The following is a 26464-nucleotide window of genomic DNA, read 5'->3' as shown; positions in this document are numbered from 1 at the left end:
TTAGGGTTTCACAACAAGGGAGATTGTGAGGAACTGGGGAGCTAATAATGTGAATATAAAAGAATGAAGAACAAGATCTAAAATTGATAAGAAAAAAAGAATTACTGATAAAAAAGTTGAGGAAGAGAGCAAGTTAATTACTAATGGACATTCTTTAAAAGAGAAAGGAAATATATATTCTGGCGTTCAACCTACAAAAACTAAGGGGGAAATCTTAGCATCAGTATTTGCTAGACACTCTGAAATATACTTCTTTTACATGTGTAATATTACACTTTAATAACTAACAATTTACATTAATTTAATACTGAGATAGGAAGCAGGAAATTGGGTCTCAAAAATGCCCATGTAAATTATCTCTTGGTGTGGATCTGGATTCTGACAGTAGGTCCACGAGATAAAATATAGAAGTAATGTTTGGTTGAGACTAAGAATCTAGAAAATATAAATCCCTGATTTCAAAAAGTTATTTATAAAAACAATTAGTTTATAGATTTTATTGATCTGTTTTAAATAAATATCATACTGGTATATATTTAATGACTATAAATGTGTTTTATACTATTTTATACTGTGTTTTATACTGTTTTATTAGCTCCTCATTTTCCCCCTCCCTTCCCAATACCCCTCCCTCATGAACCCTTGATGATTTATAAATTATTATTATTTTGTCATGTCTTACAATGTCTGACATCTCCCATCACCGACTTTTCTGTTGTCCATCCCCCAGGGAAGAGGTTATATGGAGACCCTTGTAATCAGTTCCCTCTTTCTACCCCACCTTCCCGCCACCCTCCTGGTATCACCGCTCTCACCATTGGTCCTGAGGAGTTCATCTGTCCTGGATTCCCTGTGTGTCCAGTTCCTGACTGTACCCATGTACACTCTCTGGTCCAGCCAGATTTATAAGGTAGAATTGGGATCATGATAGTGGGGGAGAGGAAGCATTAAAGAACCAGAGGAAAGCCATATGTTTCATCATTGCTACACTGTACCCTGACTGGCTTGTCTCCTCCCTGAGACCCATTTGTAAGGGGATATCCAGTTACCTACAGATGGGCTTTGGATTTCCACTCTGCACCTCCCCTCGTTCACAATGATATAATTTTTATTCTTTGAAGCCTGATCCCTGATCCCTTTGACACCTCATGATCACACAGCCTGGTGTGTTTCTTCCATGTGGGCTTTGTTGCTTATCAGCTAGATAGCCATATATTTATCTTCAAGCCTTTAAGACCCCAGACACTATATTTTGATAGCCGGGCACCATCAGCTTTATTTACCACATTTGCTTATGTACCCACTTTGTCTTCAGTGATCATGTTATGAAGGTGAGAGTCATGGAATGCTGGTTTAATAGAACAAAGTGTTCTTGCATTGAGGGAGTACTTGAGTAGGTACGCCCAATATCCCTCTGCTACCTTAATACTAAACCTATACATATATGCACATAGATCTATTTTCCCATTGTCATATATAAATATATTTACATTTGTACATTCCTGTATTTAGACCTCTATAAATGCCCTTTGCCTCTGAATTCTTTCCTCTGTTTCTTTTTACTTTCTTCTTGTCCCACTATCATGTTCAGCCTTCATTTGGGTTTCAGTAATTCCTCTCAGTTACATTGCACTTGATCAAAACCCTACCAGGCCTCCTACACGCTCCTCACCATTGATTTTTGATTGTTTGTTGTTCCCTTGTCCCTGGGTTTTTTAACACCCACTTCCTTTCCCCTGCCTCCCCCTCTCCCATGTCCCCCTAGAACCATCTGTCCCTTTGTTTTCTCCTTCAGATTGTTTATCCCGCCTATCTTACCTAGGTAGACCTGTAGAGATAATAATATGCACAAAAGACAAGACAGATCAAAACAAAGCAACAAAACAACAAAAACCAACAACAAAAAAGAAAATCCTGTAAATAGTTCTAGGTCTGTTTGTTGACCTTTAGAAGTGTTTTCTGGCTGAGTCTGATGGAGTGCTGTACCCTGGCCCCAAAGTCTATTTTTGGTATTCCCTAGGGACTTCATTGCTCTGTTCCCCTTGCTGTTCTGTTGCACGCCCTTAGTGTTTTGATGGGGTCAGATCTGGTGCAGTTCTAACACTGCATCTCCACTGTTGTTCCTGTAGCGCTATGGGTCAGTGATGGACGTCGTGTCTTGTGATGGGGCTGGCCCTGTGATCCTCTGTGTGCATTGGCTGCTCTGAACAGGAAAATTGTCCTGGGGGCTTGGTGGGCCAGGATGTGTTCCATTCTCTCTTCCTCCCCCCTTCATTTGCTCCTGTGTGCTCTGCTAAGACACGTCCCTCTTCCTGAGGTGTAGCTTCAGTGCTGTCCTCTGAAGTGAATTCTTCTGTGGGGAGAGGGGGCTGTACACATGGTTGGGGCTGCCCCATTTTATAGCATTTTAATGAGATTGCTGATAGAAGTATTCTAATACTGAGTTGTCAAACCCACCTTACTTAAATAACAACAACAAAATCTTTGATAATTGAACATAGCGATTCTTGGCTTTAGTCACTCACACTTATTATTGACACAGTACATAAATTGCTTTCTGGGTTGACCTTATCCTGGAGGAAGGATTGGGCTGAAGATAGTAGTAAGGAAGTCTACCCTGGCCCGTGTCCTTGTTAAACTCCACAACTAGCAGTAGATAGATACAAATTAAAAGGTGTGAATTTGATAACATCTTTCAGTTGCTAGATTTTAAAATGTGGGTAAAGGGGTGACATTTTATATTTCAGCTTTATAAAATAGTTCATATACAATAATAAGAGTTCATTTTAAGTGTACACTTCAATGAAAAATTTTAAATGCATACACTGTCAATCCACAAAACTCTTTTATGCTCCTACTGTGTGATTTTTAAGACTTTATCATTAAAATCATATATATATATTGGTGTTTCTCTAATGGTCTTTTATAAGTGAGGAATAGCAATGATTCACTGCTATCAAGTTGATTTCAACTCATAGTGACTCTGTAAGAAAGGGTAGAACTGCCCTTGTGGGTTTCTGAGACTGCTGTAACTCTTTACAGAGGTAGAAAGTCTCATCTTTCTCCCATGGAACAGCAGGGGATTCAAACTGCTGACTTTGAGATTAGCATCCTAGTGCAAAACCTACTATACCACCAGGGTTCTTTACGTTAGGAGTCTATGTTTTTACTCCAAAGAAAAGTGATGAAACAATGTTCAATTTATAGAACAATATCATTGATATCATATGCAAGTAAAAGTTTGCTGAATCATCCAACACCAGTTTCAGCAATACATTGAAAGAGAATTGCCAGAAGTTCAGGCCTGATTCTCTGGGCTCAAAGCAGAGAATACCAGAAAGATGTTGACTTGTGTTTTATTGACTATGCCATCATTAAATTTTGTGGATCATAACAAACTATGAATAACCTGGAGAAGAATGTGAATTCCAGAACACTTCACTGTGCTCATATGGAACCTGTACATGGATTAAGAGGCAGTTTTGCAAAGAAAGAAAGGGAAAGGTGTGTGACAGGGTTGTACCTTTCACCATACTTACGCAATCTGTATGCTGAGCAAATCATCAGAGAAGCTAGCTTATATGAAGAATGAGGTATAGGGTTGGAAGAAAGTCTTGTCAACAACCTGCACTATGCAGATGACACACCTTGCTTGCTGAAAGTGAGGAGGACTTGAAGCACTTGCTGATGAAGATCAAGGATTGCAGCCTTTGGCATGATTATGACCCCATGTAAAGAAGAACAAAATCCATGATAAATGGAGAAGAGGTTGAACTTGTAGAGGGTTTTGTCTTGTTTGGATCTGCAATCAGTGTTCATGGAAGAAGCAGGCAAGAGATGAAAAGGTAAATAATAAACCTGCCGCACAAGACCTCTTTAGAGTACTGCAAAACAAGGGTGTTACTGTGAGAACTGAGGTAAGCCTGACCCAAGCCACGGTATTTTCAGTTACCTGATATGCACGTGGAAATAGGACATTGAATAAGGAAGACTGAAGAAGAATCAGTGCATTTGAATTGTGTGGAGAAGAATACTAAAAGTGACATGGACTGCTGAAAGGATAAACCAATCTGTCTTGGAAAAAGTCTAGCCAGCGTGTTCCTTAGAGACAAAGATGGCAAGATTTCATTACATACCATACACATGTTGGCAAGAGAGACCAGTTCCTGGAGAAAGACATCATGCTTATTAGCAGGAAGTCTCTCAGAAAGATGTATTGACACAGTGCCTGTAGCAATAGGCTCACGCATAGGAACAATTGTGAGCATGGCACAGCATCGGGTAGTGTTTTGTTCTGTTGGACCTAGAGTTACTATGGGTTGGAGTCAACTAAATGGCATCTAACCACAATAATCATTTTGACATAGGTGTCTGGTTTTTGTTATACTAAAATATCCCCATCGTTTCTCTCTTTTGTAACACTTTTTGGGTTATAGTCCCTAAAATGAATCCCAGAAAAAAGAATGGTATTGTCTCGAGATATTGAACACTATTTCTATTTTTCTAATATATGAAATATGATTTTAATAATAGTTACTTGTATATTTGAGGAAAATGTATACTCAAATATTATTTAATTTTTATTTCAGTCAGTTCTGCTTTTTTTATCTACTTGATTAACATTTTTTATCTTATTAGTTGAGTCCAAAATGGATTTTCCTCAAATTAATGGTTGAGTAACTCCATGAATATAAAACACATGGCTCTATCTTTTAAGAGACAAATAATTTATTTTTGCAAAATGTTGGCTCTTATCCACAAATGGAATTTTAATCAAAAGCTTTTCTTTCAGGACATTTTGATGTATCAGAATAGTCAGTATTAAGATAGTTGAATTGGCCACCTGGACTCATAATTAATATCTAATTAGTCAGCTCAGTAATTTAATGTATTTTAGTATTGATTAGGAATGAACTGGTGTTTTTAAAAATATAAGTCCCTAGAAAATAATGACACTTTCAATAACTATTTAATGAAGAATGAGTGGGGAAACAAGTAGCTGTCACAGTAATTGGACTTAATTTTATTTTTCTGCTGATAGCTGTTTATAATATAGTATTTGATTTAGTTTAATTTTAGAATTCAACTGGGCTTCTTTAATATGTTCATTATACTTATCAGACCTGAAAAGTTTTAGGGAAATACATAACCAAAATTCCATTAATCTTAAATGCCAAATGCAGTTTAAGATGTATTCCAAACTGATACACATTTGCCTAGTTAGGAAAAAAATTACATCAGCCAAGAAAATTCCTGTTTCCTTCTTGTATTCATCTGACAGATGAGATTTTAAGTGATATAATAAAAAATTAAAATGAATAAGAATTCAAAGAAATTAAAAGCTGCCTGGATTTCTCTTATATGTGAAAAAGATCGTAAAATATATTATGGGAGTGGTAGTAAAATATATAAGGGAGATCAAAGTGATAATGGGCAGTGAGAAGAATGGGAATTCCAGAACACATCATTCATTGAATCCAGACTGGTGTGTGTGCCTGTCTAGAAATCTGACCATCTACTAGGTAAGGAAGTCAACCTCCTTGATTTACAGGAAGATAGCCCCATTAAAATCAACTTAATCTGTATCCTTGCCAGAGGCAACTAGGATCTTTGATCTTCAATTTGGTTATTAGATTAAAGTGGAGTTCAGCAGCAGAATTAGATTATCTAACTATTACCATTCTAAGATTCTGCTTAGACCCCTGTCTCAAAATAACATGTAGCCACTAATTTTCATATCCTAGGGATAAAATACACAGTCACTGTACCAAAAAGATCTAGTCAGCAGTCAGGAGGTGGCATAAGAGCAAGAACCAATAGTGCTGAAGGAACGAAGTTCAAACTGCACTGAGTACATTAGCCACAAACAATGCTCCAGGAATTGACAGACTGCCCGTTGAAATGTGTCAGAAAGCTGAAGGAGCACTGGAAGCACTCGTTTGTCTATGCCAGGAAACTTGGAAGACTGGTACTTGGTCAACTGACTGGAAGAGATTCATATTTGTGCCCATTCCAAAGAAAGGTGACCCAATAGAAATCTTAAACTGTAGAATAATATCATTGCTACCACACATAAGTAAAATTTTGCTGAAGATCATCCAACAGCGGTTACAGTAGTACATTGACAAGGAACTTGCACAAGTTCAGGCCTGATTCGGAAGAGGACATGGAACGAGATATAGCAGTTTCATAATCTCCTGTTAACTTGAGCAAAGGGGTGGAGTCTAGCCTGTCAATCAGATCACGGCCTGATTAATCCTTCCTTGTGGACGTGGCCTTCTCCAGAGGATTCTGGGAACTCCTGTCTTCCTCCCCGAAGGAGGGACACATTCTCTCTCTGCTTCACATTCCTGTCAGCAAGCCATATGGAGCTATGCTGATGGCAGCCAGGGCTCTGGAGATAGAGGAACCACGTGGAGACCCATGCCAGTGCTGAGATATACTTCCACCACCACTGGATCCACAAGACTCTCCACCCACTGGCCTATGATCTTCCTGCATTTGGCACCTCTGCATGTCTTATGTGCATCTGTAGAGGAATTTATAGACTGGTATCAGATCTATGGGCTAATATCAGACTTACGGATTTGATCTGGACTGGCCTGGGATGTTTTTTTAATATACAATTATTCTTTGATATAAAGCTCTCACTTACATACATATGAGTGTCTCTGGATTTATTTCTCTAGTCTACTTGGACTAAAACACAAAAGATAGCATTACTGATGTCAGACAGATCTTGGCTTAAAGCAGAGAATACTAAAAAGGACGCTTAACTTGAGTTTCATTGACTATGCAAAGCCATTAGATTCCATGTGCCATAATAAACTGGATAACCTTGAGAAGAGTGGGAATTCCAGAAAACATCATTGTGCTCATAAAGAACTTGTACTTGGATCAAGAGGCAGTTGTGCAAACAGAACAAACGAATACTCCATGGTTTAAAAGCAGGAAAGGTATGGGTCACCGTTGTGTCCTCTCACCATACGTGTTCAATCTGTATGCTGAGCAGATCATCAGAGGAGCTGGATTGTATGAAGAATGTGGCATCAGGATTTGAGGAAAGCTTATTATTAATAACCTGTAGTAGGCAGACAAGACGACCTTACTTGCTAAATGTGAGGAGGAATTGAAGCACTTGCTGATGATGACAATGGATTGTAGCCTTCACATGGATTACAACTCTGTAAAGCAGGTCAGAATCCTCACAACTGAAGGAATATGTACCATCATGCTAAATGGAGAAAAGTTTGAAGTTGTCAAGAATTTTATCTTGGTTGAATCCACAATCAGTGTTCATGGAAGCATCAGTGAAGAGATCGGAAGACAAGTTGTATTAAGTAAATATGCTGTACCAGACCTCTTTAGAATATGGAAGGTCAAGGATGTCACTTTGAGGACTAAGGTGCACCTGCCCCAATCCATGGTATTTTCCATTGCCTCATATGCATGTGAAAGTTGGACACTGAATAAGGAAGAACTAAGAAGAATTGATGCACTTGAATTGTGGTGTTGCGGAAGAGAAGTACCGTGGACTGCTGAAAGGACAAACCAATCTGTCTCGGTAGAAATATGACCAGAGTGCTCCAGAGACAAGAACAGCAAAGATTTCATTTTGCTCAGTGATCATGGAAGCACCACGCAAGAAGTTAAATGTATGTATGACATTGAGTAAATCTGCTACAGAAGACTTTGTTAAAGTGTTTGGCGCTCATGGATGGCACTTTGTAGACTGTGTCACCTAACCCAAGCCATGGTATATTGAATTGCCTTTTGTGCATGTGAGAGTTGGACAATAAATAAGGAAAACCAAAGAACTAATGATACATTTGAATTGTGGTATTAGCAAAAAATAATGGGCTGCCAGAAGAATAAATAAATCTGTATTGCAGAAAGTACAGCCAGGATACTCCTTGCTCACAAGGTGGCAAGACTTTGTCTCATGTTCTTTTGGGACATGTTATCAGGAAAGAGCAGTCCCTTAAAAAGGACATCATGCCTGGTAAAGTAGAAAATCAGTGACAAAGAGGAAGATTGCTTTGGTGGTGGATTGACACAGCAACTTCAACAATGGGCTGAAACAGAACAATGGTTATAAGAATGGCTGAGGGCCTGGGTCCTTTATGAAGGGTTGCTATGACTTGATGGTGCTTAATAACAGTAACATTCTTGATAGTCTGTCACCTAAGTCAGTGTTACCACATTCATACTATAATGTGACTAGATTTTAGAGATACAAAAAAAAAACTACACAGCCCAGGAGAGCGTGTGGTGTGATGTAAGGACTACTGGACTTTATTTGTTTGCTTCCCCCACTTTCTAGTGGTGTAATTTTCCGCAGTGTAGTCTCACGGAATTCTAAGCCTGAGTTTATGTATACATAAAATAGATAGCTACACTTAATTTGAAGTTGCATACTAAACTCAAATTTTTAACTTCATAGATCAATGATAAAATATTAGGCGTCAGTATATTTAAGTATATAAAGAACTGCCTTGATTGTTTATTAACAGATTAAACAAGATAAAAATCATTTAAAACTACAGAACAAAAATGAATCAGTCGTAAAGAAATTACATAGCTAGTTGTTAAAAGATTAATTTGTGTTCTTAAGAGAGGATATAGAGTTTCCTGATAATGAAAAGAAGTTTTTTTTAAATTATTGTGTTTAAACATCTGTTTGAGTTTAGTGGGAGTTTCTTATTTTTGTTCTGTTTTGCATAGAGCCACTCCGAGTCAGCGGACTTGATTGTACCAAACAACAACAATGTTTATGTTCTACATCCTACTTTGGCACGTAGCCTTTGGGGTCTTCAAAACTTGTGAACAGCCATCTAAGATGTAACTCTTGGTTAAAAGCGATCTAAAAAGTCCATAGTCTCAGAGAAGAAAATGGTCCATAGGATTGATAGTATGTACAAGCCATGACTTCCCTCGGCTACCCTAAATAACTGAAAGGTGCCTGGCCACCACTGCTGACCGTTCTGCTCAGGAACACAATATAAATAGATGAATCTTGATAGCATGGGAACATAAAGTGGAACAAAACTCAAATTCTTAAAAAATACCAACTTACTGAACCGATTGAGACTAGAGGACTCCCCAAGACTATTTCCCCTGAGTTATTTTTTAAACCTTGACCAGAACTATTCCGTGAGGTCATCTTTTGGCTAAATAACACATTTGGTCATAAAATAAACAGTGCCCTCTGCAAGTACTGTGTTCTTCTTAAAATTAATCTAGATGAGACTAAACAATCAACATATTCTGAAAAACAAAAAGGCAAAGGGGCAATGAACGTAGATCACGGGAAATGGACCCACTAAAACAGAGATGATGAGAAAGTTGACACTGAAAAATGTAACCAATGTTCCTAAACAAATTGCGTAGAAATAGGAACCTGATTTGCTGGGTAAGCTTTCACTAAAAACACAATAAAATATTTTAATTGATTGTACCCATAGAGTTATCCTTTAACCCACTAATTCTGTCGTGGTCAGATGCCATGGAGTCAGTTCTGGGGCACAATGTAATAATGACTGTTTACAGGAGAACAAAACACTGCCCAGTCCTGCACCACCCTTACCACCTTTCCTCTGGTTGAGCTGATGGTTTCAGCCAGTGTGTCAACTCCTCTCATCGAGGGTCTTTCTTTCTTTGTTATCACTGACCCTCTGTTTTGCCTCTGTAACAACTGGAACTCAAGGGAACTCCTTGTTATTCTGGTCTTGCAAATTTTCCACCTTGGATGGGGTATGGTCTTACTACTTTTCTATTGATGGGAAATATTTTAGTTTTCAGTTTCTGACAGGCTTACACCTTCCACAAAGTCCGGTGATTGCAGGTTTTACTGCAGTAGATCTGATGTCACACAGCAAATTGATGTGTATTTCCCAGGTTTAGGTCAAAATTTAAATATGAATTTTTGCATCACTAGTGCCTGTTTTAGAGAGAGCTTTATTAAATATAGACAGGAGGTTAATTATAAGGATTGAGCTACTAACTGCAAGGTCATCTGGTCAAAGCCACCAGTCACTCTGTGGGGGAAAGATGAGCCTTTCTGCTCTCATAAATATTTACAGCCCCCAGAAACTCTATACAAGGTTGCTATGCATTGGAATAAACTCGATGACTGTTTGGTGTTTCTTAGACATAGGAATAGGTTATTAAAGACGCTTTAAATATTCCTTGGAGAGTTAAAAAATAAAAGGGAACGTGGAGAGCTTTCCTAGTTACTAGCCTATAGACCAACAAAACAGAACAGGAGTCCCTTTGTGGTGCAGATGGTTAAGCACTTGACTATAATGGCTGGTGGTTCAAACCCACCCAGAGGTGCCTCCAAACAAAGATCTGATGAGCAGCTTCCAGAAGGCCACATCCCTCTGGAGGTTTTTCAATCACACATGTGGTTGCTGAGTCGGAATAGGTATGATGGCAACTGCTTGTTGTAGTTTATTTGTTTAATCTCAGTGAAACAAATTAGCCAGGACTTACTTTCATTGTACCACTAGGTGGATTCAAACGGTTAACCCTTAGGTTAGCTGTCATTTACAAGCCATATGCACCACCTTGGGTAGCTGCTGTTTTTAAAAATGTGTATGTGTATGTGAGTGTGTTTGTAGGGGGAGGGAATGTTGATTCTACATCAGGTCATGAACAAGAATTTTTTGTGCTGTAAGGAATCAAATAAGCATTCACCCACTCACTACCGTTGAATCAATTTTTACTCATGGAGAGTACATGAGTACTCACTTAAAATAAAACAAAAAACCTCACTGCCTTCACATGCATGCGGACCCGACGGAACAGGTAGAACTGCCACCTATGTACCAGGGCTGCTTCAAGTCTGTTTTATACAAGTCTAATGTTATCATGAATATATGTACTTATGATTTTGACTCATGGTGACCTCATGTCTGACAGAGTAGAATTGATACATAGGGTTTTCTTGGCTGTGAACTTTAAGTATACAGATCACCAAGCCTTTTTTTTTCATGGTACTGCTGGGGGTGTGGGGTTTAGGGGCAGAAGTAAAAACTGAAAAGAGGGAAAGGGCCAGTTTTCACTGTGACAAATATTGCAGTGCTGTTTCCGTTTTTACTCCAACGTCAAAGCGTGGGGTTTAAAATCAGGCAGTTTATCACAATAGAAAGAAATATAAAGAGAAAAACTAGGGTGAAAACAAGGTGTTGTTTAAAAATACAGGTTATAATAAATGAGAAGCTAGAATAAACAAAAATGGGTATTAAAACACCCAAGTTTTTCTTAGAACCAGGGGGCAGAACATTCTTGAAGGGAGGAAGAAAACTGTACAGGCTTCTGATTTATGTTGCCTAGCTTCAGCCTGGCTCCCAACCTGCTTGTCAAAAGCCTCACTCATAGCTCAACATTCCCAGCACAACCACACAGCTCCTTCACACCTCTCCTGCAGGACCTTTCCAACAACGTTAGGCTATGGAGGCTATCCTTCATGTGTCGCTGATCTTGTCCATTTTGCAGTACACTGAACAGTGAGCCGCCTCCACCCCACACACTGCATTCTACACAGCCCTTTCACATCCATGGTCTCACGTGAATGTTACCACTGCCCTTGGAAATAGATTTAGTACATGATTCGGGTATGCATTAGCTATCCCCATCCCTAATTCAGTTGCTTTGTGAAAACTGCTATTTGGAAAGGTGATAGCAACTGTAGAAGCTGATAGTTGGCTGGTAAGTAGCCATGACAAAGATAGGACTGGTACCATGTTTTCCAACTGTACATCTTTGGTTTATTTTCACTGCCACTTACAAATACATGGGGTCCTTGCTTTAATATCACAGCAAAAACAAGCAAAACCTTCTTTGACTATTACCAGACTCCCCAAATTAGACCTTTTGGCCGCTAACTGCAAGGTCAAGAGTTCAAAGCCATCTAATGCTCTGCGGCTTGGAAACCGGTAGAGGTAGTTCTACCTTTTCCTGCAGGGTTGCTATGAGTCAGAATTGACTCAATCGAAGTGTGTTTTGGTAATGTTGGCTTGGCATAGCACTACTGACTTTGATAGTTAGACAAGCCAGTACTCAAAACCTGCCCCTTTTAAGAACTTTTGAGTTGGCTTTTGAGCCAAGTTTGTAAGTCTCAGTTTCCTCATCTGTAAAATACCAACTACACAGATTGTAGCAACTTTAAATGACAACATCTATATTGAGTACTTTTTCCAAAGTGAAACATGATCAATTTTAATTTATTATTATGTAATTATATCCTGCAGAATGACTATATAATCTTATCTTGTCCAAGATACTAATGGTCTTTCGTAGCCTTTTCTAAATTTCTAGCCTTTTCCAACTCCTAGGGCCATAATTCCTCTATTCCTTGAATTTTACAAACATCATATTATTGATCTTCATTTGTTGACAGCTTCTTTTATCTAATTTACAGACTTATTTCACTCTTTCTATCCTTATATAAGTCTTCTAAGGTGTCTTCTGTAACCATTGTTATTTGACAGGATTTAAGTTGAATGAATAAATCCGCAGAGATAAGGTATCTATTTTTCTTAGTGCAGTACATGCTTATCTTTCATTCTTTCTTACCCATCTCCCTTCTTCCAAATATAAAATATCACATTGAATTTTGTTCATCAAGTAGAGTGAAATCCTAACATTATTTACATTGGAAAGGTTCAATTTTTAAACTTCCTATAGATATGCCAAATGATGCCCATGCTCAGTGATTCTCAAACTGATTTAGTGTGGTGGTGGTCGTGGTGGTGGTGGCGGCGACGACGGCGGCGGTGGTGGTGCTAGTGGCGGTGGTGATGATAATGATATTAACAATTGTTTTCCAAATAGTATTGTATAACTTCCATGGTAGTCCTACCTACACTATCTGAATTTGTTTCTTAAAATAACACTGGGAAATAGGTAGACTCTTGGCTTATCTGACAGATTTTATAGATGATGTAAAAATTTAATTTGAAACTAAAACTTGTAATTTTTAAAAACTATGATTTGTGTTCCCTGTTCCATACAATTCCTGATATGTCTATAAATATAAGATTTAGGATAAGACTAGGCAGCATATTCTTATCAGATTTAGGGGAACTGAGAGAAAGGGGTACAATGCAGAACCGCAAATTAAGTTACTTGACATCTATAAATGTGGAAGTTGGTACTTGATTACAAGAGTTTGGAAGAAATATTTTTGTGTGCTATTCATCTTTCTTTATTAACAAGAACTGACTATAATGTCTATACATTTAAACAGACAAAAATACAAGACATATTGTTGAATGTTTTAATGAGTAAAGTGTTAAATTTAGATTCAGTGGGGGATTTCATCTCTTTAGTTAGAGAAGTCTTCATGTTACCATAGATCATATTCATTCATTCATCATTTGCTCAGATTGTCTTTTGTTCTTACCTAATAACGTATGTTGTATGTTTGTTTTGCAGATCTAAAGCGAGAAGCCAGTATCTGTCATATGCTGAAACATCCACACATTGTAGAGTTATTGGAGACATATAGCTCAGATGGAATGCTTTACATGGTTTTTGAATTGTGAGTGTACATTTTATTTTGCTAAGGGTTACAGATTTAAGAAATACTGGTTTTGAATAATGACAACATTTTCCATTTACATTAGCTTAAAGATCCCCTGCTTAGAGAGACCAAAAGTAAAAAAAGCAAAATAAAAGGATGATCTCATCTTAAAGTTCAAAATGAAAAAAGAAGCAAAAGCTCAGCTAACAACGGGAATTTTAGTGAAGAGGAATTGGTTAGGAGTAGAGGCATTCATGTACCAAGCCTCTCTAGCAACTAAAATCAAATAATGACAATGTAACTTCCTCGATTGATATTGGCAGATGAAGGAAAGTCTATAAAGTTTATCTTGATTTCAATAAAACAGCTAACATTTCTCACAAAAATTTGTGTGAAATTTGGAAATGTGAGGTAAGGATGGTATATGGATGGGTAGCTTCTTAGCTGGGTGAATCAATGTGTCCATATTATGTCAAGTTTTATGAGACGGCATCCGTCAAAGTTTTTACCTTGATCCTATTCTAGCTGCCCCCTCCCTTTTTTTCTGTTCACATTTCTAATGAGTTTCTTTGATTAGAAAAATGAAATGTCTGCTCAATCAATTTTTAAAAGACACAAAGCATAAAAGGTGTATTTGTTAGCTATTGCTTCACCAAGAAACTACAGAACACACATCTGTTCCATCTGGACTGTGAGCCGCGCTTTAGGCAGGTCCTCTACCTATGGATCTCTCTTAGGCGTGTGAATTTGTGATTACAAGGTTGTCATCTTGAGCCAACACTGAAATCACTTAAGACTCAGCTGGAAGTGGATATGCTTTGAAGGCATCAGTTCCTCGCTATTAGCCTAAGACCTTCAAAGGGTTCTTGTCATATAAGCCTCTCCATAGAGCAGCTCCCATAGCAGCTGGCTTCATCAGAGCAAACAGACAGGCAGGCGAGCAAGGAAGAGAAAGGACAAGCAAGGCAGATTGTCACAGTCTTGTAACCTAATCTCAAAAGGTCCACACCGGAGGGGAGTGAGAGAAAGAAAAAAGTAGAACCGATACCAAGGGTTCTAATAGTAAATGTTTAGAAAATGATGATGGCCACATATGTACAAATATGCTTGATACAATTGATATATGGAATGTTATAAGAGCTGTAGGAGCCTCCAGTAAAAATGATAAGAAAAAAATTGCATGCCATCTCTTCTGCTGCATTCTGTTCACTAGATCTATACCCAAGGGAAGGAGGTCTCCCAGGATATGAATGCTAGAAAGCCAGGATCATTGAGAACCATTTCAGAAGCTGCTTCCACAAAAGGATAGCTAACATATTGGCTATCTGGATCAAAATTCAAAAATATTTTTTACAAGTTTACAGCAAAGAAGTAGAAACAGGGAAGATGAAATTTAAGACTAGTTAACGTGAACTCTTCCATTCAAGTTCATACAGCATGTACACGTGAGTATAAACCGAGTTTTTCAGCACATTTTTAACGCAGTTTTGTGATAAAATTAGGTGCCTCAGCTGATATTCGGGTCAGCTTATACTCGAGTATATACGATAATATTTGAAATGCAAAATAAATATACATTTAGTTAGAATTACTCGATAAAAATATGTAAACATCTTGGTTAGTTGTACACAACAATTTTAATAGCCCTGAATTAGAACCCTGTCATCGTTATTAGGTACCATTGAGTTGTTTTTGACTCATAGTCCCCTGGTAAATGACAGAGTAGAACCTGTACTATAGCGTTTTCTTGGCTATAATCTTATGGAAGAAGATTGCCAGGTCTTTTCTCTCACAGAGTGCCTGGTGGATTTGAACAGCCTACCTTGGGGTTATCGATCCAGTTCTTTTTTTCTTTTAAATCATTTTATTGGGAGCTTGTATAAATATTATCACAATCCATACATGCATCCATTATATCAAGCACAATTATATATTTGTTGCCATCATCATATTCAAAGTATTTTCTTTCTACTTTAGTCCTTGGTATCAGCTCCTCATTTTTTCCATGCCCCCAACCCTCCCTCTCTCATAAGCCCTTGATAATTTATAAATTATTTTTTTCATGTCTTACACAGACCGATCTCTTCCTTCACCCACTTTTCTGTTGTCCGTCCCCCAGCAAGGGGGTTATATGTAGATCCTTGTGATAGGTTCCCCCCCCCATTCCCCTTACCTTCCTAGTATCACCACTCTCATTATAGGTCCTAAGGGGTTAGGGATTCCCTGTGTTTCCAGCTCGTATCTGTACCCCTGTACATGCACTGGTCTAGCTGGATTTGTAAGATAGAATTGAGGTCATGATAGTGGGGGGAGGAAGCATTAAAGTACTAGAAGAAAGTTGTGTGTTTCATCGGTGTTATACTACTACACCCTGACTGGTTCATCTCTTCCTTGTGACCCTTCTGTAAGGGGATGTCCAATTGTCTACAGATGGGCTTTGGGTCTCCACTCTATACTCCTCCTCATTCGCATTGATATGATTGTTTCTTCTGGGCCTTTGATGCCTGATCCCTGATCCCATAGACCCTTCATGATCACACAGGCTGGTGTGCTTCTACCATGTATCAGTCCAGTTCTTAACTTTTCGGCCACCTGGAACCTCTGAATGGAACCTTCCAAAACCAAAACGCCAAACTCACTGCCATCATCTTGATTCTGATTCATCATGACCCTATCGGTCAGAGTAGAATTGCCCCTGTGGGTTTCTAGGACTATAAATCCTTACTAGAGTAAAAAGGCTCTTTCTCCTCTGGAGTGGCTGGAGTATTTGAACTGCTGACTCAATGCCTAACCCACTACATTACCAGAGCTCCTTGAATTCTACCTTAGGCTACCATAATTAAAAATATTCAGAACAAAATCTCACTCCTATTCTATACTGCTTATTCGCTCTGGAGTGTTCATAGTTCACAGGACACTGGAATGCTTCTAAAAGGAAATGAGTCAGGAAGGAGGCTGGGAATTCTGTCATAGAATCATGACCTTTTTTCTTTCTTTCTTTCTTTCTTTCTTTCTTTCTTTCTTTCTTTCTTTCGGCTGGGAGACCTGTTGAATTACTTTGAAAGAACTTTTTTTTGTTATGTTTGAAATGAACTTATATGTCACTAAAGATTACAAGTCTACTTCAGTTTTACTTTTTCTCCTTTTTTAGCCACTCAGACCAATATTTAGGACCCGAGGGGTAAGGAATCTGGAGGGCTTTTTGTTTTGTTTTTGTTCAGACTGTGAACCTTCTCTCTTTCTAAATGTTTATTTTGGTTTTAAAAGAAGCATATTTTATCATTACACAGCCCATCTCAACAAATGAAATCAGTAATAATATCCCATTAATACCCCTTCCTCCATAAGTGTGGTTCTTTACCACCACCACCCATCCTTCCTCCTTTCCTGTATAATTTCCTATTTTTCCCCTCTCACTGTTGGCTATACCTTCAGTTGTCATACTTGATCTGGCTGAAAAAATAGTCTGTGATAGTTTAATGTTCTTTTAAAAGATCTCTTAAAATATATATGCTCCCCTTTACATAGTTTAAAGTTAATATAAAAAACCTTTTATGGTGAGGATCTACTTTATATTGTAGCCGTCTTTTAAATAAATATTCTTCAAAATTGTAGAGCTACGTATTATATCTCATTCAATTTAGAGAAACTATCTATGTGACCTAAATGTCAAAGCCAATTCTTATTGTCAAATCAGTCAGCCAAAGCTGACACATTCTGTCAGAGAAAACCAAACAAGGAAATAATCACATGTTTTTCAAATAAAATTAAAGTGTTAATAGAGATCCCTGTGAGAATCATCTTACTATTGATTTCTCATTGTAAACTAGGTAAAGTTTGGCCATGAATGAATGTATTGTCTGGGTGAAATAAGACAGCACCCCCACCACCCACCTCTTTCCAAAGCCCTCTTTGTTGGGCTCCTGAGGGCGCCTCCTTTAAGAGCAGTGTATTCCCCATTTGTCTCTCTGAAGCAAAGTAGGGTTTTCAGGATGGTGAAGCAGTTTGTCCTTCTCATGTGAGAAAGGAGATTGTCTTAATGGAGTTGTCAAAGGAACACTAGATGACCACAGACTGTTTTTCAGACAGATCAAAGCATGGCAACTGAATGTAAAGAAACTGATTGCTTAAAATGGCCCTAGTCCATGTGTCTTCTGAAAGGGCTCTGGGTAGTTGCAGAGCAACTTCAATTCCAATCTTGAAGACCACTGGCAAGGAAGAGGTATGGAAGACATTGGGAGGCTTTAGTTACTTGTGGATCTATTGTATGGAGTGTGTGTGTGTGTGTGTGTGTGTGTGTGTGTGTGTTTTGCTTCATTTTGTTTTGCTTAAGAGCCCTCACAGCAGAAGCTCATTGGAAGAACATCAGAGGCATCAGTTACTTGAAGGATCATCATGTGGAAGAGGACTATGCTCTTGCCGTGTAATATAAGGGCTGTAACTAGTATTAATCAGTGGCAGGGACAAGGAAGCAGATTCCACTGTCAAGTTAAAAAAGGCCTCTTTAATTATTAGACGTATCCATAAAGGAGTAGACTTTCTTCCAGAATACACAGCTTCTCATTAGAAATGCTCAAGCTGAATGAAACTAGATCCATCCAAGGGGCTGAAGATAAAGCTTTACTTGGGACTAAAGGGCCTCTGATGGCCCTTCCCCAATGCTAAGATATTATGTTTCCTCTGATTTAATTTTATTCTTTATTCAAGAAATTTGCTTCCACTTTATGTATTTTAATTTTAAATAGTTTTACTGACATGTACTTCACATATCACACAATTTAATTGTTCAGTCAAGAGTTATGCAAGCATCACCACCATCAATTTCAGAACATCTTCTTGTACTCATGCTTGTTAGCCACCCCCACCCCACTCCCCTGTTATGCCCCTGGGTAATTATTAATACCGTTACTATCTCTCCAGCTTTACCTATCCTGGATTTCATATCCCGAACATCATATAAAGATAAACATGAAGCAAGCAAACAAGCCACACCAAACCTAATAATGATAAAACAGAGAAAAGCCTCAAGCAAAAATATTAAAACTTGAAACAACTTTAAAATCAGTCAAGGGGGAGATTAAATGATCAGGTGTTATATTTTAACCTACCGTATATACTCGTGTATAAGCCAAGTTTTTCAGGACAAAAATGTGCTGAAAAACTGGGGTTCAGCTTATACACGGGTCAGTGGTAACCCATGGAGGTGTAACATCTCTCAGGTGATTGCCATTCCTCCGCTGTTCATTCAAAGTCCCGATGACACAGCAGGGCTTTGAATGTTTGTTTACTCACATCTAACCAATCAGAGCCATCCTATGACGTAGACGGCTCCAATTCGCAGAAGCACCCAAACTGGTAAGAATGTGTCTCTGGCTGAGCTCCATCTCTCCCCTCTGGTCTCTGTGTTAATTCACATCCTGCATTTCCCACCCTAGGCTTATACTTGAGTCAGTTTTTCTGGTTTCCCAGGTAATAATTAGGCATCTCGGCTTATACTCAGGTCGGCTTATATTTGAGTATACACAGTAACTGAACCTACCATAACCCACTTAAAGATGTTCTCTGTCTGAGAACATAACATAACCCTAGACTACCGGCAGAGGGGATTCACTGGAGGATTACCTATGTAGGGACCCTGAAAATGGATTTTGGGGTCATGCATACCCTTAATTCTAGACCCAATCTAAGAATAATTCATTCTTATGACATGGCCCTACTTGATATTCGTCCTCACAAAGAGATCATTAAAGATACGTGTGCTATAGCAAAGTGTGGTAAAGAAACCAGATGATACCCAGCTATCAGAAAGAATATCATCTTGGGTCTTAAAGGCTTATCTTCAAACAAGCAGCCATCTAAGTAAGGTACCAGCTAAGTCCGCATGGAAGTAGCACTAACCTGTGTAATCCAAGGATTATAAATAGTAAAATCCAAAAGAAGGAATAGTATCTGAGCTTATAGTCAAACCATATTTTTACTCACTGGGGAAGGAAAACACTGGTTTTATTATATACTATGCAAGTCACCAGTTTAAACCCCACCAGATGCTCTGCGGGAGAAAGATGAGGTGTTCTGCCCCCATGAGGATTTACAACCTCAGAATCCCTAAGGAGCAATTTTACTCTGTGCTACAGGATCATTATGAGTTGTAATCAACTCGGTGCCAGTGGGTTTTATTTTTGCTATATAACATAATCAACAAAATTTTAAAGTTTATAAATGTCAACATCTGCTATTTTGTTCAAAAAATCTACGCAATAATGCGTTAGAAAGTCTTTAGTGTCATAAAGCCTGAGTTAGTATACCAACTCTGCATTTTTACTACTTATGTAACTTAGGACAAGTCTCCTAACTTCTCTGGGCCTCACGTTCCTTACCTGTAAAGTCTCAGTAAGGTTATTAGAACTGGATGAAAAACTGTATGTACATTCACTTTTGTCAACAGTGGTATGTTCTAAAGTTTGTGGTAGATTTAGCAGCATGATTTTAGACTCTCAGTTTTCAAGCAGTCGGTTGGATTTTATCTAACTAATTTTATGAGATTCATTTGTGATTGAATATCATTCATCAATGGCTATACATTGAAGTAAGACCTCATTAAAGTTGTACATTTACTAGTGACCTAGAATCTTGGTGGCGTAGGGGGTTACATGTTGAGCTGCTAACCACAAGGTCAGCCATTTGAAACCACCAGCTGCTCTTGGAGAGAAAGATGAGACTCTCTACTCCCATAAAGATGTAGTCTCAGAAACCCACAGGACCAGTCTACTGTGTCCTGTAGGGTCACCATGAGTCAGAATCAACTAGATGGCAATGAGTTTTGTTGTTTGTTTGTTTAGTTAATTCTAACGTTAACTCAAATCACTAGAATGTGGCTTTCATATTTGATATTTTTTAGTAATTAATTTTGGAGATTTTCAACTAAATAGAATATATGAACTGATCACTAAGTTTCAGTGGTTATTTGAATTCTGCCATTTCAATCCAGCTATATTTTTATGTGTATTTATAAAGCAATATCATTTCACCTATAAAAACTTCTGATTGGATTTCTACCTGATGAGGACTTTAAAAACATAATCATACTATTATTATCACAAGTATGAAATGATATTCATTAACTTTCAATTTTCCCAGATTGAACACGATTTTTATTTTTTAATCAGTTTAGGTTTACAGGAAAATTATACAAAAAAGTACACAGTTCCCACATATTTCCCCTGCACAGTGTCACCTCTTACTAGCATCTTACATGCATTCATGTGGTGCATTTGTTACAATTGATGAGCCAATATTGATTGCATTAGGGTTCATACTTTCTGTTGTACACTGTATTGCATTGGGCTTTGGCAAATGCATAATGTCATGTGTCCACCATTAGAGTATTATACAGAATTAGTTTCACTGTCCTAAAAATGTCCTGTGCTCCTTCTAATTCATCTCTCCTCTTATTGCACCCTTGCTGGTAACCACGGAGCCTTTTCCTGTCTACAGTTTTGCCATTTCCAAAATGTCATATACAGGCATACATCACTTAGCATCCACAGACATTGTGTGACCACATAAGAACAACTTATGGGAGGCTGCTTCCAGTTGTCTTCCTCACTGCTGTTGCTGCTACTCGAGCTACTGGCAGAGGCTGGAAGAACGACACCAGCAGCAGTGGCAGCTGAGAGGGTGGGGCAGGATCAGAGAGAGGAAGGGGGCAGAAGAGGGGTTGGTAGAGGAGACCCAGTCCCACCCACCGTTCCACCTGTTTGAGCAGCAGGAGCAGCTGAGGTCCTGCTGCTACCACCACCTGCCCAAGAGACAAAGCAGAAGAACTATATCCTCTGCTTCACTTGCCTGTATCCCACCTGTGACCCAGGGCTGCACGAAGCTGTTTGAGGCCTATAAAACCATTGGGGGGTGAGGTGGGGGAAATAAACAAAAGGAGAACTGCTTTCCCTTAAAAATATATTTTGGGGACCATGAACGTATATGTGATCAGACATTGCCCAAATGAATGTTAAATGATACCTGCCTATAGTTGGAATCATAATATAGTTTTTCCAGGCTACCTTCTTTCACTATGTTGTTGTTGTTAATTGCCATCAAGTCAGTTCCGACCCATAGTGGCCTTAACGCTGCCGATCCTGCCCGCAGTTGTCCCTATGCCTGAGCCCATTGTTGCAGCCACTGTGTCAGTCCATCTCATTGAGGGCCTTCCTCTACTTTACACTGCCCCTCCGCTTTACCAAGCATGACGCCCTTTTCTAGGGCCTGGTCTCTCTTGACAGCATGTCCAAATATATAAGACGAAGCCTCACTTTCCTTCTTCCAAGACAGACCAGTTTTTCCTTTTAGCAGTGCATAGTACTTTCAATAGTCTCCTCCAGCACAATTCAAATGCAACAATTCTTCAGTTTTCCTTATTCAGTGTCCAACTTTCACACTCATGAGGCATGGAGAATACCATGGCTTGAGTCGGGCACGCATTAGTCCTCTAAGTAGCATCTTTTCAGTACTCTGTAGAGGTCTTGTGCAGCAGATTTACCTAATGTCTTTGCATCTCTTGACTGCTGCTTCCATCAACATTGATTGTGGATCTTTTCTGCATTTGTCATGATGTTACCTGATTGGCTCAGTGTGAGGAATTTTGTCTTGCTAACACATACTAAAGGCTGCTATCCTTGATCTTCATCAGCAAGTGCTTCAAGTCCTCCACACTGTTAGCAAGCAAGATTAGGTTACCTGCATATTGCAGGTTGTTACTAAGCCTTCCTCCAATCTCGATGCCACATTCTTCTTAATATAAGCCAGCTTCTCCGATAATTTGCTCAGCATGCAGATTGAAGAGATGTCAAGAGTATACAACCATGACCCACACCTTTCCTGATTTTAAATCCTTGGTCTCTTTGCACAAATGCCTCTTGATCCATGCACACATTTTTCAGGAGCACAGTGAACTGTTCTGGAATTCCCATTCTTCTCAAGATAATCCATAGTTTGTTTTGATCCGCACTATCAAATGCCTTTGTATAGTCAATAATATACTTTCTGGTATCATCTGCCAAGATCTATCTGACATTAGCAATGATATCCTTTGTTCCACGTCCATTCTGAATCTGGTCTGAACTTCTGTTAACTCCCTGTCAATGTACTGCTGTAAACATTGTTGAATGATCTTCAGCAAAATTTTACTTGCATGGATATCAATGACCTTGTTCTATAATCTGAGCATTCTGTTGGAATAGCTATAAATATGGATCTCTTCCAGGCAGTTAGGCAAGTGTTTTTTCACTTAGCAATATATATTTAAGGTTGTTTTAAATCTTCCTGCAGCTTTATATCTCATTTTATTGTGTGGTTGCACCATAGTTTATCCATTCACTTATTGAAGGGTGTCTTAGTGGCTTCCAATTATTGATATTGATGAATGAATCCGCTATAAGCATTTGTATTTAGACTTTTATGTGGTCATATGTCTTCAACAAATTGAACATGAAATTTAAATGACAGGTTTCTAAATGTGTAGCTAGAGGGATCTGGAAGTAGATAACAAATTCATAGTTTTAAATAATACAGTTTTGAAAAGGTCCAGGAACCAAACAAAACTTTTCTAAATTTTTTGTCTTTGTATTTGATTATTTCACCTTAACGATGATCCCAACCAGAATTTTGCATTCTTTATAGTCTCCTGGCCTTAAAACAAGCAAAGGAAGATGGATTACTGTAAAATACATAGAGTCTATATGAGTTGAAATTGTCTAAACAGCAGTAGTGGGTGGGTGAGAGGTAGTCCTGAGGAGAATCAGAGCAAATTGCCTACAGTTACCAGTAAATTTGTGTATGCCTCCACCTGCTGGCTAGGTAAGAGATTGCTTTTAGGGCTGTGCAATAATCAAACAAAAAAACTAAGCCAGTACCCTCCTGGCATTATAGTGACCCTATTAGACAGAACAGAACCAACTGCTCCATCAAGTGTCCAAGCCTGAAATCTGCCCCATCTTTCTCCCACGTAGTGGCTAGTGCATTTGAATGGGCAACCTTTCAGCTAGCAGCAGCTCATTTAACCACTGAGTCACAGGGGCTTCTTAACTAAGCTACTGCAGAATTAGGTACTTGTTTATAGCAATGTAACCTGTTTACCCCAGATATTTAGCATTGATCGCTCAGGTTACAGATTATTTGGATTCGTTTCCGTTTTTCTACCTGCCACCAGTATAGTAGACAAGAGAAAGGAAAACAAATCTAAGACGTTCTTGCTAATTTTGTTATTTGTGAGCTGTTTGGAACAGCTTTGATAATTTCAGCGGAGAAAACATTAGCCCAAACAATATACTTGTATCATCAACGAGTTCTTTAGCTTTATAGGTGATTTATAACCAACTTCCTTTTTTTCTTTTTTGGTCTAAATTGAAGTCATAACCTTCTATGAGCCAAACATTGTTTATTATGTTAGAAAATCCTTACAAGTATTTTTTATTCTTTTTACCAAAGCCCCAAAGCAATTCAGTTCCAGGCAATTACAACTCACAGTAACCCTAGAGGATAGTGGAACTACCTTGTATGGTTTTCCAAGACTTGGATCTTTACAGGAGCAGACTGCCACATCTTTCTCCAACAAAGTGGTGATGGGTTCAAACCACTCAACTGCAGTTAAGCATCTGAGGATTGATTGTGTTCACTGTACCATCAGGTTTGTAGCATACACGTAAATACAGAATTATAGAGTTGGAAATGATTTAAGAAGTAGATTTCCAAATTTAGCATTAGAAGATCCTACGTCAGATTAAAAAAAATTTTTCAGGGGAGGCCAGTCCCTGGAAAAGGCCCTATGCTTTATAGTAATATACAACATGTAGTACTCATTAGTCATACATACATGCATCCAGGCCCTATTCCTAGGCATTCCTTTTTAACAGAAGTGGATTCTGATGCAAGAAGTTAAGAGATGGTGGACTTTTAAAATGGTGGTAATACTATAGAGAGTTCACATCGTCATGTTCCCCCAAAAAGCCTACTTTAGTGAGAACCTGTGTTTGTTTGTGCTGCGTCCATTACTTTGGGTTCACAGTTAAATCTGGAACTGCTTGCAGTAATTTGCTGAAACATTTTTTTAAATGTAGGTTCAGCTATAAAGACAGAGTTATGTTGTGTCACCTCCCGCCAAATTAAAAGTTTATTTCTAAGTCGCACATTTGGGCTTGTCTTTAGTAGTGTCAGTACTTGAGTTAAGCTGTAAATTTTAAATTGGCTGGCCAAGGAATTTTAATTACCATATCATACTATGATTAAGTATACCACAGGAAGATTTTACAGTAATTGTATATGGATTTACAACACATTTGGCATGAAAACAATAGTTTGTATCTTTTAAAATAATAGTAACAGTTTATGTTTTTGAAGTTCATAAAGGAGATAATAGACTGAAAGCACTTTTTGAAGTTTAATTAATTTATGGTCCAGAGTTTTACTTAGTGAGTTAGTTTATTATAGCAACCTGGCCGATAAACACATGTGGGGTTAATTGAAGGGCGGAGGGATAAATGGCTCAGTGAACCTCTCCTTTCTAGTTCTTGGGTCTCTTGCTTTGTGATGTTCACACAAGGGTGCATCTGCCTTAGCCAGTTCCCTGCTTCAGCCAGCAAGGCTCACTTCCTGCAAGACATCCCTGAGGAGAAGCCACATGGACCTACCCCAATGCAACCCTGAGTGCTGGAGCAGCCGTGTGGAGACCTCTGCCAGCACTGAGATGCTTACACATTCACTGACTCCGCTTTCCTCCTGCAGTCAGCACCATTGCATCTGTTTTGTGAGATGGAGGAGAACTTTGTGGATTGGTGTCAGACATAAGGGTTAATGAGTTAAGGTTGGACTTGTGGGCTTGGGAAGCACTGGGTTGGGATGTTTTCTTGATGCACACTGAACCTTTATATAAAACTCTCTTTTATACATGAGGTTCTGTGGATTTGTTACTCTAAAGTACCCAGACAAGCACACTTGGAGAAGGCAATATTTGTGGCATTCATTTGTACCGATAGAGTAGAATCAGTTACTACTTATCAGCAAACTTGCCACTGAAAGGAAAATGTTTGTTTCCTATCATGCAATAAAAATCTAGACCTTAACAGTTTAATATACTTGAAGATTTGCACATAATTTTGTATCAGCTATTAGTAGATCTAGCTTAAATTCTTGTTTTCATGTGGAATGACATAAATTATTCTCATTCATTCATTCAGTAAATACTGGATTTTTTATATGGGCCAAAGTTTACAGAACAAGTTAGGTTTCTTTCCACTTAGCAAGCCATATACATCTTGCTTGGTGACACAGGGTGTGCCCTCAGTGTCGCAGCATTCTTTCCACTTCCCTCCTGTAGTCGGCCACTTTGTTCTCTCCTAGCCAAGTACTGCACTTTTGATCGCACATGGGTGATTCTTCTAAGCAGTGTCTACCTCTCCTTGCCTGTCTTGTTTGGTTGAATGTTGGGCCCTGGGGTTGAATTCAGTTCCATGCTTGAAGGATGACTAAGGGCCGTAGTTGTAAGCTACATAGTTCCACCAGTTTCCATCAGACCATTAACTCTGGTCTTTTTTTTATTATTGTGAGTTTTTTTCGACATTTTTCTCCCGCTCTATCCAATACCTCCTATTATGATCCTATTCAGAGTAATCACTAGTAGTAAGCAGGCACCATCTAGCTTTTCTGATCTCAGGGTCATGCGGGCTGAGGTTTACATGGTCCTTTGGCCCTTTGCCCCAAAATGTTGTCCCTTACAACTTTGGTTTTCTGCACTCTTTTTGCTCTGGGTGGAATGAGACCAATAGTTGCACTATAGATGGCTGCTCACAAGCTTTTAAGACCCCAGACACCAAATTAGGATAGAAAACATTGTTTTTCTGGACTCTGTTATGCCAGTTGCCCTCGCTGTCACTCAGGCCCAGGGAT

General features: G+C 38.7%; 1 protein-coding gene across 8 annotated transcripts in view; it reads left to right on the top strand.

The window, feature by feature from the left end:
* Positions 1-26464, top strand: part of CASK (calcium/calmodulin dependent serine protein kinase) — a 450866-nt gene that overhangs the window by 170438 nt on the left and 253964 nt on the right. For all 8 annotated transcript variants that reach the window (XM_075539425.1, XM_075539421.1, XM_075539419.1 and 5 more), the window contains exon 3: positions 13441-13546. In XM_075539425.1, coding sequence (XP_075395540.1) covers positions 13441-13546 — 106 coding nt within the window. The remainder of the gene's footprint in view (positions 1-13440; positions 13547-26464) is intronic.

This window comes from Tenrec ecaudatus, chromosome X (assembly GCF_050624435.1).
Source record: "Tenrec ecaudatus isolate mTenEca1 chromosome X, mTenEca1.hap1, whole genome shotgun sequence".
Classification (NCBI taxonomy): Eukaryota; Metazoa; Chordata; class Mammalia; order Afrosoricida; family Tenrecidae; genus Tenrec; species Tenrec ecaudatus.
This window is presented reverse-complemented; position numbering and strand designations above follow the sequence as displayed.